The 21353-nt window shown below is 37.3% G+C and overlaps 1 protein-coding gene across 1 annotated transcript in view; it reads left to right on the top strand.

The window, feature by feature from the left end:
• The window catches only part of LOC124858401 (cadherin-7-like), a 205626-nt gene that overhangs the window by 50215 nt on the left and 134058 nt on the right, over positions 1–21353 (top strand). Inside the window, exon 3 of the mRNA XM_047350423.1 lies at positions 16274–16568. Within this exon, the coding sequence (XP_047206379.1) occupies positions 16274–16568 (295 nt within the window). The remainder of the gene's footprint in view (positions 1–16273; positions 16569–21353) is intronic.

Raw genomic sequence — 21353 nt, 5'->3', positions numbered from 1 at the left:
GTCTGCTGAGAAGGTGATTGGCTACAGTCTACTGTCGCTCCAGGAACTGTACACCTCCAGGACCCTGAAGCGGGCAGGGAAGATTCTGGCTGATCCCTCCCACCCCGGTCACAGACTCTTTGAGACTCTCCCCTCTGGCAGGAGGCTGCGGTCCATCCGGACCAAAACCTCACGCCACAAGAACAGTTTTTTCCCATCTGCTACCAGCCTGGTTAACAAAGCCCGGAAACCACCCTGACACTCTCCCTTTCCCCCACACCCCCCCCCCCCCCTTTTTTTTGCTGACAGGACACCTGTAACCTGTAACTCTATGCGTTACATTAACGCTCAGCTTGGACTCCTGCTTTACTTGCCATTGTGCCATACTTGCACAATGATCACCTGCACTGTTGTATTGCTCTTGCATCTTATACTGCTCTATATTTACTTTCACTCACTTAAAACTGTGCACATATATTTATATTATATTGTAGATATGTTTATACTGTTTAATTTGTACTGTATTGCACCGACTACGCCAAAACAAATTTCTTGTATGTCCAAAAATGTACTTGGCAATAAAGCTTTTCTGATTCTGATTCTTATTCTAAAGTAAAGGGGTTTCATCACTTCAATAATTATCTACCAACAAAAGGTCACAGAATAAGCTGGAGTACCTAACGAGAACTCATGCATGCATGGAGATAACATGCAAACTCAAGGAAAAAAAAATGGGACCCCAGGACTGGATTAAAGCCCAGAAACTTCTCGCTGCAGGGCAACAGCGCTCACACCATGGTTTTAATCTCTCACACTTCAAAAGAGTCAAGTGACCCAAATTATGATCAGGGATCCCAAGCAATTAAAACTTCAGAATATACAAAATCTTTAGAAATGATTTAGAGTTAAATTAAATTACATCCATCCATCCATCCATCCATCCATCCATCTCCTTGCAGGTTCACAGGGGGTTGGGTTCTCTTGCATATCTCCAGTGGTCTTTGGACAGGAGGACAAATAAATTAGATTTAACATAATATTTCATTTTTATATATATTAATCTCTATAATTTATCAAACCACTTAGTTTGGCTTTCAATGGCTTGAGTAGATCAGTATGAAATGGCTTGTTTATAGGTGCAAAATTTGAATGTGAATAGAATAAATGGCTATGCGTTGGTATGGAATAGTACAAATTGGAGAAGGTGCAATTTAACTTGGAGCACATCTAAGTAAAAGCAATGTTTTACACAAAAAGTAATGACATTTGTGTTTACTGATCCAATAATTAGTTGTAACAATGCTTCTTGGCAATAAATCTTAGTAGAGGAGTTAGTCCTGCTGGAAAACCTGTTTATCCCCCTAAATGATGCCACATTTGTAAGGAAAATACATTTGTAGGTCCAGCAGCGGAGTTAATTATGTTGGTTACGGCCAAGAAAAAGTTGCTACTAACGTAAAAGAATCTACCAGAACGCGAATTATCTTTGCGGGGTATTGCTGAAATCTAATGGGTTGTGTTAGGAGCATAGTAGACTCCCAAATTTTGCTTGATACAGCATTACAGTTTCCCAAAGATTTTTTAGCATGCACAAAACCTTCATTTTGAGGATGTGGTGGTAGCTTATTTGGGTCATTTGCAGTGCATCAGGGGTGGTGATATAATTTGGTCAAAGAGAATTTGAAGCACAGTTGGCCATGAGAAAGGATTATAATGGGAAGGCGCTGCTGACCAATAGAGGCTTAACGAGAAGCAGAGAGATAAGGATGATAAAAAGCATCTGATTTCAGTCACCCGGCAATTTTTCGTTGCTTCTCTTGGAAAAAAAAAAAAAAGAAAACCTCACTAGAAATTTTGTGCACAAGTTTAAGTTTAATGTGAGTTTCCAGAAATTTCTAGTTGGTGAGAAAATGTTTTGCACAACTAATGCGGAGCTGAAATTAACTAAAGAAACTACAGTGACCAGACTATTTTCATTGTTTCTGTTAGCACTAAACTCTTGAACGTTTAGAACGCATTCTAAAAGATTATCTTCACTTTAGTTCTACCATCACCAATGCAACATTTCAAGTGTTACACAGGATTCATATGCAATATGGAAAAACATCGATTTATTTAGGTACATGGGTAACGATTGAAACAGAATATTTAAAAATATTTGGATTTTCATACCTTATTCACTATCCCACTGTATAAACGTTATATCAATCCATCCATCCATCCATCCATGTTCCAAATATAACTTTTCTACCATGAGCATTATTGTTCTTATTATTTTCAGTTTGACTGGCAACTCACTGATGAAAACCATATTTTTGTTATCAATTTATTATTATTATTTTTTTTTTATATTTTCATCAATCTGCTAAGACACAACAGCTTAGCAATTGTTTTGCACTCTCCATAGTTTGTTTACAGTGGATACATGGTGTAATGTAAAAATCGTCATGGGTGAAAACTAAACGTTATTTATTTTTATTGCCTTTTCTGTTTAAAAATAACAAAGGTAGATACGACAATGTTGACTAAAAATACACCAGTATCACAGGATTTCCTCTAGGATTTTTTAATTCATGGCGGTGGGAGGCCGAAGTATGGGTGGGGGACGTTTTTCAAAATAAAGTAAATTTTAAGGTTTAATAATATTTAAATTTTAAACTGTCTGATTATGGTTAGTATAAGTGCGTAATAAAAATTATATAGAATCCGGGTTCTTGTTCTTTCGGTCATGACCCAGAGTTCATGGCCATAGGTGAGGGTAGGAACGTAGAACGACCGGTAAATCGAGAGCTTCGCTGTTCGGCACAGCTCTCTCTTCACCACAAAAGACCGGCATAGTGCCCCCATTACTGCGGCATCCGCACCGATCCATCTATCAATCTCCCGCTCCATTCTCCCCTCACTTGCGAACACACACGTGTGTGTGTGTATATTTAAAAAAAAAAAAAATAAATTTTTTGTCAAAACTTTATTCTGAACGTGTGGCGGTGTGCCATAATCAATTACATGTAGGGAAACCCAGTTATCATATTCACACTAAAACTGTCAAAAATATATAACATTATCTAATTGTTTTCTATATGTAAAATAGAAAAGCAATAATTCACATATACTTTCTGCAGTTTTTTTTTCCATCCTGGATACTATATTTTTAACTTATTTTTTCCTTGCAAATATTAGAAATTGTCAAAACTGCAACTGGACTGTAGAGATGTTTAATTAACACTAAAAAAGATCATAATAGACAGTGGTAAGAAATTTCTTTCAGACTTCACTTGTTAACAGACAGTTGCAGACAATTTAAAATTAATTTGCAATGTGCAATATATTGTATGTGCACAGTTTAGTATGTTAGAAATTTTATTTAGACATACTTTGACTTTTCTGCATTTTTCCTGAGTTATTGCAACACCATCTTGTCCAGATACAGTGTTTTTAGTGATGCAAATCTGAATGACAAGATAGACAAGTCTTAGTCTGAGTCTTAAAGCAGGAAGTTCCATTATTTCCTGCCAGATACTGCTAGAAGGTCCTTCTGGACCATTGGCAATGGTTGTATTACGTTTTAGAGTTTCAATAAACTCTGGCCAATGCATAGATAATTGCATTTAGCACCTAAATTTGTATTTTTTAAATCACTCACAGAAAGAACCACAAATTCATAAAATGAGATATTGAATTTCCATGCTATTTTCTTCGCATGGGGATCTTGCCTCACGCCTTTAAAAGGTGGGTGAAAATCTCAATTCAGTTTCCACATACTGCAACAGGCCTATTATGTCCCTGGTGTTATGACTCAGTCAGCAGGTGCAGATATGAGCTGTCGCTATCTGATGGAAACAAAATGAATGAATGGCAGTCACAATACTGAAAATCATTTTTCTCGACTTTCACCGAAAGCTGTTTCTCTCGTGTGTACAGCTGCCGCCTCGGAGACACAGCGGTCTCATCCCTGCTGAAAAGGGCTCCTTCAGCATTTTCATATTTATCCTCTAAAAATAACTGTCTGCGCTTTGCTTTGTGTCTGCTGTCAAGTTGCGCCACATGTCTGTATCTGTTTGCACTGAGACAACTCAGCAACCCACACCTTGCTGGGACATTTGGAATCAATAATTTTCAACGGAATATAGGATTTCTTCTAATCGTAAGAAAGTGTGTGTCTCCTTTGAGGAACATAAAGTGACGCTTCAGTTGCTTTAGTTTATATTTCAACTGACATTTAAGGTGCCTTTTTTCCTCTTATACCTCTGGTAGAATAGCTGTCATAATCATTAAAGAAACATTTCAGAATTGCTGGTAGGAACTTTATTTATGTTTCATGTTCAAAAATAAAACCAAACAAATATTTTCTCCTCATTGTCGAGCTTCCTTAAAGATTCCATCAAATGTACGCGTTACTGCTGTCACTTTGCACATTTTGGAAAAGAAAAAGAAGAGACCGCACCATTGGACAAGCCGATCCATCTTCTGTCTTTATGAAAACTCCTGGATCAGACTAATAACAGTAGTGTTATCCGCAAACCTCAGGCATTTGACAAATGAGTCTGCTGCTGTTGGTCAGTCAGGAAGCTGGTGAGCCAGCTACAGGTGAAGGCCGACACCATGAGCTTGGTTAGCTTCTGGTGGAGGATATGTAGGTTGATGGTGTTGAAGGCTGAGGTGAAGTCCACAAGGATCCTGGTGTATGTCCCTGGGTGGTCGAGGTGGTGCAGGATGAAATATAGACCTACTTGGCCCACATTTCCGAAAGTATGAAACTAGACAGTGGCATCATCATGATTAGGGGTTGCTTTCCTTCAGATAGGACTGAGGTTTTTTGTCAAGATGGATGAAGTTTAGAATAGTTCTAAATCCAGTAGGTTTCTGCAAAAAACAAGAAAACCAAGAAAAGGTTTTGTCTTTTAACGTCACAGGGAGTCCGAGCATACATCCAAGCAATACAATACTTTTCACCATTAGAAAACTACGTTTTTGTAATGATCTAGCCAAAGTCCAGAAACTAGATCTTACATCCTTACAGGCTGACATGACTTAGAGAACTTTTGCAATGCAAATTGGGAAAATATTGTCAAGTCACAATTTGGGATACTGAAAACCTGAATCCGGTTTTTAACCAAAAGCTGCTTGAACAAAACATTTGTCAAGGGTGTGCAACCTAATACAACCAGGAAACTGCATAATCCAGCAGATGCACCAGATGCATACAAACACTTCCTTCCAGATTTTGCTCCGTATGACCTGTGTCAGGGAAGTAGCAACACAGGTACGCTCTGTAGATGGAAACAAGTGCTCCCCAACTAAGCCTGTGACCTAGCAGTTGCACAATGTCATTCTATTGGCTGATGTGGTTGCCAGGAGATGATACGATTTTAATCTTGGAGAGAGAGCAAAAAGAATTTGCGAGCAGGGAAGAAACTTAAGAGCGTAGTTTGGGCGCATGGAGGATGAAGCAAGCAGGTGGAGAAATTATCTATGGAAGAAGCATTAGATCAGAGCGCAGAAACAAAGATTTGAGAGAGAACAGTTTATATTTGAAAGAAAGCTGAAGTTTTGAGTGCAAGTGTAACACTGACACAATATGCTTGTATGGGTTACGTTTTTTTGGTATGGACCAGTTATCGCAAAGATATTAACAAAACTGACAACAGAAAATTAAGTTTGTCATAGGAGCCTGGGATGGAACAAGACAACCAGAGGAAGGAAAAAAAATAAAAAATGCTCATCTGATTCAGAAATATATATTTAACTTAAATTACAACAAACAAATAATTAGACAGACACCAGATATGTGTGTCAAGACAAGATTACATTAGACAAGTATCCAGTCATTCAAATGCAATACTATTATTTTTTTTGACTTTCACATCCTTTTCAGTTCAAAATGGTTCCGTTTGTGGTTATCCAAACTAAATATGAAAGTTCAGTTATTGTCCATGTTCTTTTAGTTAAGTTCCTTTTGGGGGAAAAAAAAAACAGGACTCTGCCAGTGTCCAAGGTCCCGCATCAAAAGGGAAAAATAAATAATCCTACCAGCTCGCCACTCTAGAAGAGGTTCAGGGAGTCCAAAAAAAACCTGACCAATGAATATGGGAAGATTTACATAAGGTGTTAATTGGATTTCGTGTTGAATCAGTCATTTGTTTATTCCAGCCATGCACAGCCAACAGCAAGGAGGACGTGACGTACTCTGAGAGCGTTTCCCTTTATAACGGCGCCACTGATGGCTGAACGGGCACTCAATTTAAGTGACATAGGTTACACAAGCATTACTAAGTTTGAGTACAAGCAGAATTAAATCCTGCTCTCAAATTGAAAATATGTGCTCTTGATTTTTGGTAAATGGTAAATGGACTGAACTTATATAGCGCTTTTCCAGTCATTCAGACCGCTCAAAGCGCTTTACACTAGCGCCACATTCACCCAATCGCACTCACTAACGCTCACACATTCATACACCGATACGCAGATCGGTAGGCAACTTGAGGTTAAGTGCCTTGCCCAGGGGCACATTGACATATGGCAGGGGAAAGCTGGAATCGAACCCACAACCTTCTGATTGCAAGATGACTACTCTTCCTACTGAACCACAGTCGCCTGGCAGTAAATTTCCCCCATAGAGAGTCCATAATTTTTTATGCTTTGAACATCTCACATAGAATGGTTTAATCCATCATATGAAAATGAGAATACTGTAGTCCAACTGCACACCAACCAAAATATGGCCATCCACTCTGAAAGCCTGGGCAGGAAAAGCCATTAAGTGGAGAAACAGCCAATAGGCCCTTGGTAACTCCAGAAGATCTTGAAAGATCCACAGCTCAGGAACAATAGGTTGTGCACTCTAGAAATCTGGCATTTATGGAAGAGTTGCAGGACAAAAAAATATATAATAATAAATGTGTGGCAAAAAACGCACCCCTCCTATTGTGAAACATGGTGTTGGCAGCCTTATGGTGTGGGGCTACTTTTCTTGAGCGGGAACAGGAAAGCTGGTCAGAGTTTATGAGAAGATGAATTGAGCTAAATACAGAGCAATACCGGAAGAAAACCTGTTCAAAACCTGACTGACACAGATGTTCATCTTCCAGCAGGATAAAGACCCTAGACATGCAACATGAGCTACAGTGAAATGATTTAAATTAAAGCACATTCATGTATTAAAATCGTCCAGTCATTTAGTTGTGTTTGCCTAATTCTACAAGCTTTATAGTACCAGATATTTAGAATTTGCTAAACCCTTAGAATTTACTGGTCATACGAGTACTGTAGGTAAATATTTTCCTTCTATATTCAACTTCACCTTTTACCCCCTCTAAGATGAATAACTCAGAAATTCGCTCCACAGATGCTTCAGTTGTCTCAGGTAATTAGAGACAAATAAAATAAAAACCTGTCATAAAATAACAGCATCCACATAACTCTGCCGTCATAAAAACTGGTGAATAGACAAATGTGACTGATTCGACCTGACAGTTTAAATATATTTTGTCAAGACAATGGGCTTTAAAAGCTAGTAGAATCAAACACAGTGCTGCATTAAATACATAAAACACTACAAAAATAGGCACACAAGTGAAGCACATCATTTATGCGGTTTAGCGAAAATATGTGCCAAGCCAATATGTACAAATCCCATGCAACTCCGCTCCGCTTAGTGAGAACCCACAGTCTCCCTATAATGATTATTAATTCCCCACCTCCCAGTTGGAAATAAAAGAGCAACTGAGCCTCGCTCTTAGAAGCACAGCTCCATGGCTACTCACCAGAACATGGCCGAGTAAATAGATGAAAAACCAAGCATTTCTGGACCCGATGTCACCGACAGCTGCTCCTTCTGTGAATGTCTTTTTTTTTTTTTGGTGGTGGTCCCCTTTTTTCCCCAGTTTAATGCTCGGTGTCATTTGACATTTGTATATGTTTTAGGTGTACTTTCTTTACTGTAAGACACTCACAGTAATAGTAAGCAGTTAAGAAGGTAAAACAAATAGCTTTTTTTTGGTGTAAAATTTACACTCAAAATGTTTCTCAGCAGTAGTTTTCCTGACATATTGTTTTAATTATTTAAGATTTAGCTCCCTGATTGCCATTAAAATGAAAGCAGTTTTGTTATAGTAGCTTGATCTAACAGTGGAATCTTTGAAAAAAAAAAAAAAAAATCTTTGAGTTCATTTATTCAGTTTTGTTAACAAAAATAAAGTCACGTTAAGAATTATTGATTTTAACACAGAAATATCAATAGCCAAATTATTTGCAGCCCTGTTGGTATTAAAATGCACAATCCCCCTTTAGTTGTGTTCAGTGAATTCTGTCTAGATCGTTCATAGTCCTCGGTCTTTATCTGATGCACTCTGCTTTTCAGCTCATACTCGTAGGATTTAGATCTAGGAAAAGAGGTGGCAGTGGAAGTAGGCTGATTTTGTGTCGAGTGAACCATTTGGGCCCAGGTTTTAGTGTCAAGTAATGGTGTGGAGCAGGACCCAAATGCAGGGAGGAAGCAGGCAGGTGAAAAGAATTAGTTTTACTAAAAAAAGAAAATTCAAAACTCAACCCCAAGGAGACTTGTGGACCACAAGGAGCCACCCAGGTGTGAGTAACAGCATGCTCTGCCCAAGAGCTTCTTCTTCTTCTTCTTGTATTATTTTTTGGCAGTTGGCAAATAACGTAATGATGTGCATTACCGCCACCGACTGGTATGGAGTGTGGTTCTTCATGGTTTTAAATCTTATTTACTATTACAACAATCAAATTCTATTTATTAATTTAGTGCTCTTGAAAAATCTAATTATAATTTGAATATGTTTGCTACTGAAACTTCTTTGCAAAGTATCTCTCAAAATAAAATTTTCTTTAATACCTACAAATTCTCTCCTTAAAATTGTTCTTTCTTGTTCATATTTCTGACACTTCAATATTACATGTTCTATTGTTTCCTCCTCTCCACAATAATCACATTTTCCTGTATTATGTTTCTTCATCTTGAACCTGCCCAAGAGCTGACTAGCTGAGAGGCATTTAAGCTGGAGAGTTAATTACTGAACAAGGAGCAGGTGGCTGATTAGAAACAGGGTGCAGCTGTGAGGGAAGACAAGCAGCTGAAGTTTAACTGAGGATATAGGAAAAATGGCTGATAGAACACAGGGAAGAAGCAAGCAGAACATAAATACCTATGTGATACCAAAATAAAGCTGAACACAAAACCAATCTTCATTTCCCTAGGGAAATCCGTTAACTGAAAGGTTCGACCTCAGTATCATCTGTCAAAGACAGGTTTCCAGTGTTCAGCAAACTCTACATGTTTACAGTTGTGATGGTTGGACAAACAAGGCTTTTTCCTGCCATGATTTAGAAACAACTGGTTGGTATGTAGGGAACATCTAACGGTTGGTATGAAGACTAGGTGATTTTCATCATCATTTAAATAAATTACATGCAGTCAAGGACTATATTTATAAGTAATCACACCTGTTCAGAAATTTAAATTTTTTTTTTACATCAAGACATAATGTGTTGCATTTTTCATGTTTTTAATGCTACTTCATGTTGTCAGACAGGTACTCTTAAAGAGGTTCGTGGTTTTACAGGTCAGGCACTAATCAGGCCTGGGTTTCAATGGTGAAATTAAACGAGGGAAATTTAACGTATTCATGATTAAAGAAGAGAGAAAACGAATTTTCAAATATGGCTAGGTCTGTTTGAAAAGCTTTTTTTACATTAATAAATGCAATTATTATTTGAAAACCAGTGTTTGTATTTACAGTTGAATTTCTTTGATAATCTAAAACATTTAAATGTGTCGCAAACCCAGAAGAAATTGCAAGGGGACAAGACTTTCACAGCTCTGTATATGTTAAATGTGTGTGAAAGGTCAGATCTGATGTGTTTGTGTGCACTAAACAGGAGTACCAATTTGTGTGGATGGTCTCTCATGTAATTGCCCTACCCTGCTTGTCAAATTTCTGATGAACGTTTCTGTTTGAACTCCTTTGAAAAATCCTAGTGGTAGCTCTTTGTTGATAGCTGCTAGGCAATGGGGGAGGGCTGTTTTTCTGCTGCAGATTTAGTAATGCTAATGCTTTTGTGTCCATTTTGAGGTGTGGAGAGTTTCTTGAGTGCAGGGCATTTTATTCTCCTCAAGAAAAGAATGTGTTTACAAACCTTGAAACATCTGTCTTCTGGCTTGAGTGTCTTTATTTATTTGAACTTCTGATTGAAGCAAAACATTCTTCCTTTTGGTGTTGTGCAGAAAGACCAAGGAAAATACATGTTCAAACCTTCAAGCATGTGTTTTCTTCTTGTACCTTAGGGTGAAACATAAGGATTCAGATGCTTGAACTCATCGAGCAGAATTTCTCGTTAGAGAACAAGCTGGAATCATTGAGTTGTTATTGGCTCTTTTATGCTTTCTGACCTGCCTTCTCCGTCGCTGAACGGTACACGAGCAAACATGGAAGTTAACAGGCTGGTCCCCGGAGAACTGACAGCACACAAAGTGATGATAAGTGTCAGGACTGATTTCAGAAGGCTCTGTGTTTAGATCCCACCCCTTCTCGCAATTCCCAGGAGTGCCTTTGAGCTACACTGCTGAGCAGCGCCGTGCTCCGTGCTGTGTTACAGCTCGCCCTGAGGGAAGCAAAGGGAAGAATTACTAAGCCACTATTTTGATTTTATTTTTTTTTGCAAGTGAAGCAGCGTTGTGAAAGTGATATGAATTGTTTCTTCAAATAGTGCCTTAAAGGGAGAAGCAGGCATTTTAAAACACAGTAGATTAATAAGAGATAAAATCATTTACTCGAGTCTTACTGTAAGAACTCCTACCTATACATATTTCATGCGGCACTCAGTAGCAATGAGATGTATCAAGGTAAAGCCAGTAGCCCTTCTTTTGTGTTACTTTTACAATCGAGGGGAAAGTTGGAGACACAGCAAGCCAAACAGTTCATTGAAAAGACCACATGGTGTGCTTGACCTGCTGACCTGGCCCGCTTTGTCCTCCTTGTCCGTGGCATTCACTGGAAACAAACTGTCACAGATGGCTTCCTCCAGATTAAATGTTGACTCTCTCCAAGACTGACAGTTTACCTCGACTTCGCTCCCTACAACCGGAGATGGTGAATAAACATGGTGGGTTGTGTATAAAAGAGGCCAAGTATATATGTGTACACGCTTAGGCTTGAGGACACAGCCAATGCAATCATCGTTCCCTCTCAGTGCAGCATCTATCAGGGAGCTGATGGATTCCATTAATAAAAGACCTTTGCTGTTGTATCCTCTGTACAGCATGTAGTCTGTCAGTGCCACCAAAATAATATTGACCTAATCATTCTCCTCCCCTGCAGCACCGGCTTGCAACCTGAAATAACACTGTTATTTATCCCATAATGAGATGTTGACATTTACAGATAAATTGAAAGAAGACTTTTACCAATATTATTGCATGAGTATGTGGTAAGATAGATAAAATGTTGTTCAATAGGCACTTTTCCCCATTGCTTTACACAGTAAACAGCAACTGAAGCCAGTGACTAATTGAAAACTGCTGCCGAAATCTTGTGTATGCTATGATCCTGAAAATGAAACAGTATTGAACTGCTCCAATAGATTTTTTGTTTCAAAGTTTTGCTGAATGGAGTGAAACAATAGCTTTCTTGTGCTCCTAAGATCCAGTTCAATTATGACGAGAAAAAGTAGAAGTCTTGCCAAATCACAAGGCAACTCAAGAGGAAAAGAGAACAGGCATTGTCCTTTCATTGAGAGATGCCAACCAAGTTAGAGATTGAAAAAGTGAAGAGTTCCTGAACTTAGGTGTGAATTTAAGAGGTCGATGTGCTGGCAATCAGATTCAGAGCAGAGTTTACCAGTTTTTATTGGAGGCACTAGAGCTCTCTAATGAAGTGGGAGGAGAAAATTAACTAACGAACATTTTATACACCTTCATGTTGCTTCAGTGTCCTGTATTAAATAACCGCGAAGGCCAGTGTGGAGAAAGATGGGAAGGACTTCTAAGCACATTACCGTCATACATATCTCTCTGTTGGGCAGCTTTAGCTTTGGCATTGTACAGTGACAGCACATGAGTAATTGCTTGAAGAAGTAATGTTAGATGATGATCTAATGTTAATCCGTCTCAGCAATGCCACAGCTAGAAACTACTGAAATCAATTACTATAGTATTTATCTGCACTGTTTGCAGTTACTAGAAATTAAATGGGGGTAGACACTGTGAATGAGTCAAGAAGTTAGCTGTAACTATCAGTGAGGTGTTAAAGTTGTATGTCATCAGCATAGGTAGGTTGGGGATGTTATTATACTCTATAATCTGAGCGTCAAACAATGGAGTCTTGAGGAGGCCCCAAATATGTTTATTTTCTCACATTTAAAACTACCAAATAACCCTAAGTAGGCCCAATCTAAGATTTTAACCAAATCAGCGCACTACCACAAAAACCCATCCATTTGTCCAGTTCATCAAACAACTATGTTATGATGGTCTGGGTCAAATCCAGCACTGTAATAAACTAAAACGGACTTTGATAAGATTTTGATGTATCGCGGTTCAGTCTTTACATAGAAACAATAGTGTTTCTATTGTTTCGTTTAAATTTTGTATTAAATAACCTTTATTATCAATAAAGCTGCACAACCTCATCTGTTAAGGGTGTCTATTTTCATATGATTGATTATAAGACAGAGCTTTGTTGTATTTCGGAACTACATGAATGGATTTGAACCAATGCAAGAATTTTGGGTAAAATAAGGTAATTTATTTGCAAGGGCAGTGAATTTTTTACCTATTCTGTTATTTTCAGTCAAAAAATCTCAAGGTACAGTTGAAAGAAAAAGAGTGTTTGCTAATCTTTACAATAGAGCCTCGACAGGGACATTAATGTTTTTTTACCGTGGGCTGCATTGAAACTGAAGCTTTTCAAGAAGTCGATTTAACATGAGTGAAAAAAATATATAAAAGGGAGGTGCGTGAAAACACAAATGTTTTTTTTTGATGCTCATAGTAACCTGAATCGGGTTTTGCATACTATGAGCTAGTTGTCAAGTTTCATTGACATTGCATTAACTAATTATCTATAGCTCGATGAAAGTCATGGTTGCCATTTACTGATTTTTGATTTACAGCCTGTTTGTGCAGCAGTTGAATAGGAAAGCTTGCCTTGGGGCTTAGACTGAGACCAAATTTTCAGGGAGAAAGTATTTAATACTTTCACACACAACTAGTGGGGTTAGAACAAACTTAATTTGCTAAATGTTTAAAGCAAAATGTCAAGAATCAGGAAAAACATGCCCCCAAACCTGTGCTCCGGATGCACTGATGATGATTTTTCTGTCAGAAAGAGAAATTTGTAGACTGCAGTGTGCTGACAACTAAAAAGTAATCAGTTTGCCCATCTTCGAACACCAAGCGCAGCCTTTCCTTCAGATACGCTGTGATCACTTCATGTGGATAAAAAGGTCATTGGGTGGGGACTCAAACCCGTCACGGCCTCTTAACATAGGTTGCTCATTATACCTCTGCACCATCACTGCACCTCAAGATGCATTTTTTAACAACTGCCATTACTCTCATGGATCGTATGGTATGGGATATTCCTACTGAATACATATGCATTGTTAGACTGTGCAACTTCTTTCTTATTTGTTTAATACTGATGTTCTTAATTACAGCCACGCCGGTTCTATAACAGTGAATTAATGCCTCCAGAATTTAATGCTGATGAACCAAAGCTTATTCTGAATATAAAAAACATGTCAAGGTTATTTGACTACAACCAGGTTTTTATGCAGGAAAATACTAAATACAGACCTTTTATCATCTTTTTGATAAAAATGAATTAGTCTCCAAAAGCCAACTTAAAGACAAACAAAGCAGTGATTATTTTCAGGGAATTAACTTTTGTTGGCAGTTGACAATTTTTCACAGTGGTGGAAAAAATACATTATTATCACAAATTATTATACCCAAGGCAGCGCTGCCAAAGGCCTCGAAATATGGTCTCTGAAAAGTTTGAAACATTATCAAGAAGTTTCACCATCATAAAACTTTGAAAACATTTCAGGATGCAGTTCAAAAAGGAAACTCAAAAAACCAAACATCTTTGAAGATTGGTACTGTTTCTGAGAATGTGAAGAGCTTAAGGGTGACCTGGAGTAGCTGTTTCAGCCTTTGTTATACAACTCAACCTGAAACAAGAGGACATCCAAAAGCAACACAATAGAACAATACTGAAGGAAGGTGAAAAGAAGTCAGGAAAAAGTTTCAATTTCTCCAAGATATGCCACACTCTTAATGTAATGATAAACAAGAAAGTAAAGCTGTAAGGATATCCTAAATGAGGCTTTTGTTTTCTGATGCCTACACCGTTTTTACAATCTGTACCTTAGTAGCTTCAGTGCGTTAAAGAAAGCCTGGGTTACGGTTGTTTTTTAAAAAAAAAAGGATTTTAAAACCTGGATGAACTCATCTTTAAACAATTTTTTAAATTTTAACTGTCTAAGTTAATCTGGTGTACTTAATTAAGCCATACTACTACTATCTCAAGAGAAATTAGGTACAGAAAACCTCTGAACTATTTTCTCATACCCCATAGATGTTGACATGTTCTATCCATCCACTCATCCTTGTATTTTGCTTATCTGAGATGAAGTCACAAGAATAACGAGTCTAGATTAAAAAACCCAGATGTCTCTCTCCTCAGGAACATTCTGAATATTGCTCTGGGGCATCCTAGGATGTTTTCAGGGCAGGAGGGATATTGTCCTTTATTTAACTCCATCAATTCTGATGATAAGAACCCTCTTACAATGATGCTGGTCGGTGTGTTCAGGCTTGTTTGTTTTGTACCACATGCATCATTTTTCATGTTGTTCCACCAGAATTCCTTCTTTCACTTCTTTCACTTCTATATTGGTCAGATTTGAGGAGAGAATGACTAATATATATTGTGTCAAAAGATTTCCCACCAGTTCCTCCATAGTTAAAATGGTCCATTTGTTTGTTTTGTGATTCCAACAGTATTCCTGATATTTGGTTGCATTGGATTTTATTTAGGGATATCAGAGTAGCACACTTTTCAGATTCTTTGCAAATAAATTAAAACTTTCCATTTCACAATGGTGGACAACTTTCTGTTTGTCTATCACACAAAATCCCAATTAAATGCATTGAACATTATGGTATGAATACTTCATGCAAAGTGTGTCCTGGTAAATCACTCCAGTTTCTTAACTTCACAGTTGCTTTGCACATTTGGATTCATGAATATCTTCCGAAGAATTTCTATTAAGGGGGGGACTGAAGAAATACCAGCATTCATTAACTAAGCACAGGATTTTTTTTTTAAATCTTAACCTTGGACATGGTTTTTTATCTTTTTGAGATGTTTAGTTGGCAGTAGTGGCCTTTTTGTATAGTTATAGGAAATGGGCAGAGAAAGAAAGGGGAAAGACATGCAAAGGTCTAAAAGTTGAGAATTGAACCCAGAGCATGTTTTCTAAGCCCAAAAGCCGTAGGAGGCTTTTAATAAATTATGTATACACATGTTTACTGAGGATCACTTTATCTCTATATAAATTTTTTATATCTTTTCAGAAAAAAGTAAAAAAAAAAAAACAAAACAAAATTCAATTTAGTGCATCCCTAATGTTTAATTGATTATGATAGGATTTGCTGTGCATTTTTTTATGTGAATTTGTTTGATTTCTTGGAAAACTGTTTTTTTCTTAGTATTGACCATTGCATTAGTAGTATTATTACTATGTGAAGAGTCAGCATTTCATTCTATTGTTTGTGAGAAACCAAATGCATTTTGTATGAATGAAAATAATTCATGCAGACATTTGCATGAGATAATTTTTATTTGTTCTAGGAACACCATGTATTAGCTTTTGATCTCCGACACATTTGCAAATGACATGAAAGGGGGACAAATTACATGGTTTGAATATTAAATAATTTATAAGGCTTGACTTCATAATTGCATTTGGTAATACACAAATGTGCTAAATTATGTGAAAAACATGAAATGTGCTAAAGCACAACATGGTTTACATTCTAATTCAGTTAAATCAATGAACTTGGCTTGTTATCTCTGAATGGGTTATGTGAGGTACCAACCTCACTGGTATAGTCATTATTTAATCATTTCTTTGGTGAGAATCCTCTTGGGACAGAAGCCCTGAAGTCATCCTTTATTAACCCAAGCATTTTGACTTAAATATTAAAGAAATTTTGCTCCAGTTGTTCATTAAGCATCTTATATGACACACCGTCCTTTTCTTTTAACAGCTGCACTCTGATGTGGATAAAGGAGATGGCAAAGTGAAGTATGTGCTATCTGGCGAGGGTGCCACCTCAATCTTCACTATCGACGAGAACACTGGAGACATCCATGCCACGAAGCGCCTCGATCGGGAGGCCCAGGCCTACTACACCCTACAAGCTCAAGCCATAGACCGGATGACCAACGTACCTGTAGAGCCAAGGTCTAAGTTTGTGGTCAAGGTGCAGGATATCAATGACAATGAACCCAAGTTTCTTGACGGACCGTATCTGGCAGGGGTACCGGAGATGTCACCTTTAGGTAAGCCTCTCTTTTCTGTTTTTAAACATAATGGGACGAGTTTCTCTTTCAGCTCTTGGATTACTTTCTCTTTGACTTGCCCTCGCTCTAACTTCTCTGTTTGATAATTTTCCACCTCGCTGAATTCATCTTCCTATATCTGCCTCTAGGTCATCAGGTGGGTTGGGACGTGTCCTGTGTTAATATGAGTCCAACACTTTGCAAGACTGAAAATTGTGCTCATCAAATTTGACTCACATGAAATGTTGCTGGTTCATCAGCTCCATGTAAATCAAGGCCAAGGTTAAACCTGTCACGATCTTCAGGTGTTTGGGTTTAGATTTTCTTTTGTGTGTGTATTTTGATCATCTCCTTTTTATGTTCATTTCTCTGTGTTCATTATTGTAAGTAGTCTTCATATTGGTTCATTCTTGTGTTTTGCTTCCTAGTTTATTCTCGTGTCCTTTGTACTTTTAGAGTAATTTCTTTTAGATCTCTGTTAGATGTTTCTCATTGATTTTAACATTTTTTGTTTTGATCTTCACTTCTGTTCTGGTTATTTAGTCTGCCTCTTTCAGCTTCTCTGCTTTCACTCTGCCTCAGCTGCTCCTCATTTCCTCTGATTAGCACTTGTGGTTCATTAATCATCTTTCACCCCTGCCTCAGTATATTAGCTCACTGGTTCACATTGTTTACGGCTGAATTCTTTTGTTTTTCCAATAGCTGTGCTTCTTGTCTGTTCTCAGAGTGCAAAATCATTTTGTCAGTTATCTTTATTTGTTTTTTTTCTTAAAGTACTCAACTTCACCTCTGTTCATCTCTGCATTTAAGTCCTTCACAAATCTGAAACATGACAAAACTGTTCATTTATGCTCGTCTTTGCCTGATTGTAAATGTGCAACAAATGTGTTCACAAATAAGAACAGGGACATTCTTCCATTCATAGTTTCTTAGCTAACTTCTTAGCATTTAATAAGAGAGAAACAGGTAAAGAAATTGTAATTCACAGACATCAGATATCTGAAGTACTTTAACGTAAGCTCATAATGAAAAGGGTTAGGGTTAGAAAAACACACACCAGCCCTTCCCCTCCTTTTTGGATGTATTATTTTAGCTGCTTTAGAACCCAAACATCTAGAAATATGACCCTCAAAAATGGAAATTAATTTCTAGGATTTTAGTTAATTTTTAATAGTGTAAGAAATATTTTCAGCTACGTTTAATTTGTCTTGTTAATTAGACATATATAAAAAAATGCCTTTTCAAAATGTTGACCTACTTTATTTTATTACTTGTAACAGCTCCAGCTTTTTTAATCTAGTAATCCATTAGCATGATAAATGATCGAATAACTGTAAACCTAAGCTAGCTATGAGGGCTAATAGTAGCACTTTGCCAAACATGCTTAAAACGCTTTTGCTTTTTTTCAGTTTTTTTTTCATCCTTATTAGCGCCCAGTGTGAACTGTATAATTTTTTGAGGTATAAAAGAATATTCTAAAAGTAACTTGAGGTTTAAAGACACAAGCAGCAAGTGTCAATAATGTTTGCTCTTGGTTCAAAAATACTTGTCTTTTTAGGGCTGCTGGGGGGCTGGGGGGTAACTCCAGGGGTCACTGGGCAAGAGGCAGTGACACAAGGGTCAAACAGCCATGCTCAGACACACTCATACTAAGAATAATTCAGAGCAATTAACCTAACAGTCATGTTTTTGGGCTGTGGGAGGAAGCCGGAGTACCCGGCTTGAGAACCTATGCATGCATGAGGAGAACATGTAAACTCCCAGAAAGACACCAGGCAGGGAATCAAACCCAGGACCTTCTTGCTGCAAGGCCACAGTGGTAAAAGCTGTTTCACCATGCAGCTCCCTGAAGATAATATGAACATTATATTTAATAAATGTTGCTTGCAAGCTGTTTTGCAAATATGAAAAGCAAAATTATAACAAGTGTTTCTAAACAATAATGTCCTAATATGATATTGATCCGTTAGCAAAGAATCGCCATTATATTTTGCCTAAAAGCAGGAAGATAAGAATCTTCTTCCCACTGGAAGCATCACACAATATGCTGTTAATTATTCAAGGGAGGCAGGTAGGTGCTTATGCTGGGATGAGTTGTTGTATGGTTGCATTATTGTAGAAGGAAAAGGAAGAAGGTAACATCTTTGGAGAGTTGCACAACCCCAAGCAGTATGCTATATTAAAGCATATAGTGTAAGAATGTGGGTGTTTGGGGAACGGTTAGCAAAAAGCCTCTGAAACAATGACTGTCTGACTGGAAGAAATGCACACAAACATGTGAGCATGTGAGGTATTCATTTATATATTTTTTAACTTTGTGTGAGTATGTTATGTCACTGGTTTATATTTTTGATTAAAACTGCTTCTATGCACATTTTATTATCTGGCATGATGTGAGTAAATCATGAAAAATGTTTCTAATGATTAAAGAACTACCAGAACAATATCACTACACTCTTTCACTAAAATCTTCTGGGTAATAAGAGTGTTTATATATTTCCCTATATTTATCACAATACCCCCATGCATATCAAAATGTACTTTGTGTACCCAGAGTTTTGTTTCATAGACTAGAACAAATGTACATTTGTACATTTCTTGTGTAAAAACACTTTTAATCTAGTAGTCAAACAGTTTTGGTACATACATTTTGCCTTACATAAGCCATAACTTTGCAAACCTTGTTGAACAGTTTTTTTTAAATTAATGTTTATTCGAGATAAATGTTAAATAGATGTCCAAAATGAATTTAGCATACCTTCTTTCATATTAAGAAACTGTTGTCTTCCCTTCTACTTTCATTCATTGTTAGAGGGGTGCACCCCAGAAATGTTATATTCAGTATAATTTCTACTGTAAAATCACACACGTGTGATTGAACGAAAGGTCTACCTTAAATTTTATTGTGAAAAAAAAAGAGATACTGGAAAAATCAAATTCGTTTTGTTACAGCCCGCTAATCATGTAACAAAGTTGTTATTTGTCTTTTCATATATAACAAAAAGTCCAATTTATGTGATGAATTTGTGTTTTCTTGTTTGAAAGATTTAGATGAAGTATTATTTTTTTCATTTATGAGTTAAACGACCACTTAAGATCAGTTGCATTTACATGCATCCAAGCAGCAGAGAAACTTGGGTAAATCTATATGACTTCTTGGAGTTTCAATGGTAATAAAAAACTGCTCTAGTGCAAATCAGATCAATTCAGTTTAACTGTAGTGCCCACAGCATCTATTGCTGCTATGGGTCTTAGCTCAAAGATGTGCCACAAATACAGGTCCAGCACCTTATGCAGCAGAACCACCACTTTGTCGCCTAAATCGAAAAATGTTAGCCTCCAACAAGCCTGGCTGGCTTCAGGAACAATACTACTACAATACTATGATGTTGTGCAAAACACAGCATTATTTAACTTGGAGGTGAGTAAATAATCCATCTCATTATCAAGGGGATGAACATTAGCAGGAAAAGGCAGAGATGAAATTGTCTGATGCCTAGCCTCCAAGTGCAACACGTTTTGTCTGTCCTTTGGAAAGCTTTTCATGGGTGCAACCCACGTACACTCTACTGCTCAACGAATGCATTTTCCTTACAAATATGGCAACATTTAGAGAGGAATAAACAGGATTAGGAAATATATAACCAGTGGTGGCTCTACACCAAATTTACCAGGAAGGCCAGGATGTAGTCAGTGTTTTTTTTCATGGGGGCACAGAACAAAAGAATAAAAACAAAACAAAAAACAGGGCAATATTTCATTAAATGTCGGGACAAACAGCCATGATTATGATTTAATGAATAATTTAATGTCAAGATTGTCAAGATATCTTCCAATCCATCACTCTTTCTCAAATTCAAAATAATCCAAATGATTGACAAATACATCCCAAGGCTGTTCACTTGAGCAGGTGAATGATAAACACAAGATATTGGCCTTGAGTGTGATTTCTTTTAAATCAGAAAATATTGGATCCAGTTTGGCAAATCTAATTTAAGTGAATTTTGATGTTTTTTAAACGTGAAGATATGTCCAAACCAGGGCCGGTTTTAGGCATGCATATATGAGGGGGCAGGCAGAAATGTGACGGGGGCATTATCATAGGTACACATTATGCGCATGCACATGTTTATAGTTGTTGTTGATTAGTGTTTTCTTTATGGGATTGGAGTAAACTGTGTAGCACTGTGCAATTTGCCAGACTGCACGGTTTCCTCCCAGTTGGGCTTCTTTTGAACAAAATAGTTTTGGGCGGGTTGCTAATGTTTGGGCTCCCTTCACAACATTTGGAATGTTTTTAGTAATTATTTATATCAAAATAGTTGTCATTGGTGGCAGAGAAGTAAAAACCTACACATTTCAAAATGTTGTCTTTTTACTCACTAATAGCTCATTTATTTTGAAAAAGAGAATCTGTTGAACCTGTTGTCATCAATCAGTGATGGTCATTGGTTAATCAACTGTCACTGTGAAATTATATTGGTTAATTGTTAACACCCAAAACACTGTTAAGAGTTCATCTAATATACAGTGAGGTGCAGCCTTTACTTTGTTAAGCTTTGACTTGATGTTGAGAGACAGCATCATGCTGAAGAGGAAAATACAAAAGATATCGAGAAAGCTAAAACCAGACCAGAACATGCACAGACATTTTTGGAGGCAGGTGCTTCAGCCAGAAAAAGGGCATCCATTGCCAAATTTATTTATAAAATAAAAATAAAAAACAGGATATATTTATGCTTTTATAGCCTCCCTTTCCTTGGAAATATGCTGCAAAATTGGTAA

Source organism: Girardinichthys multiradiatus, chromosome 21 (genome assembly GCF_021462225.1).
Source record: "Girardinichthys multiradiatus isolate DD_20200921_A chromosome 21, DD_fGirMul_XY1, whole genome shotgun sequence".
In the NCBI taxonomy this organism is placed as follows: Eukaryota; Metazoa; Chordata; class Actinopteri; order Cyprinodontiformes; family Goodeidae; genus Girardinichthys; species Girardinichthys multiradiatus.
The sequence above is the reverse complement of the archived record's forward strand: the minus strand, read 5'-3'. Positions and strand labels throughout refer to the sequence as shown.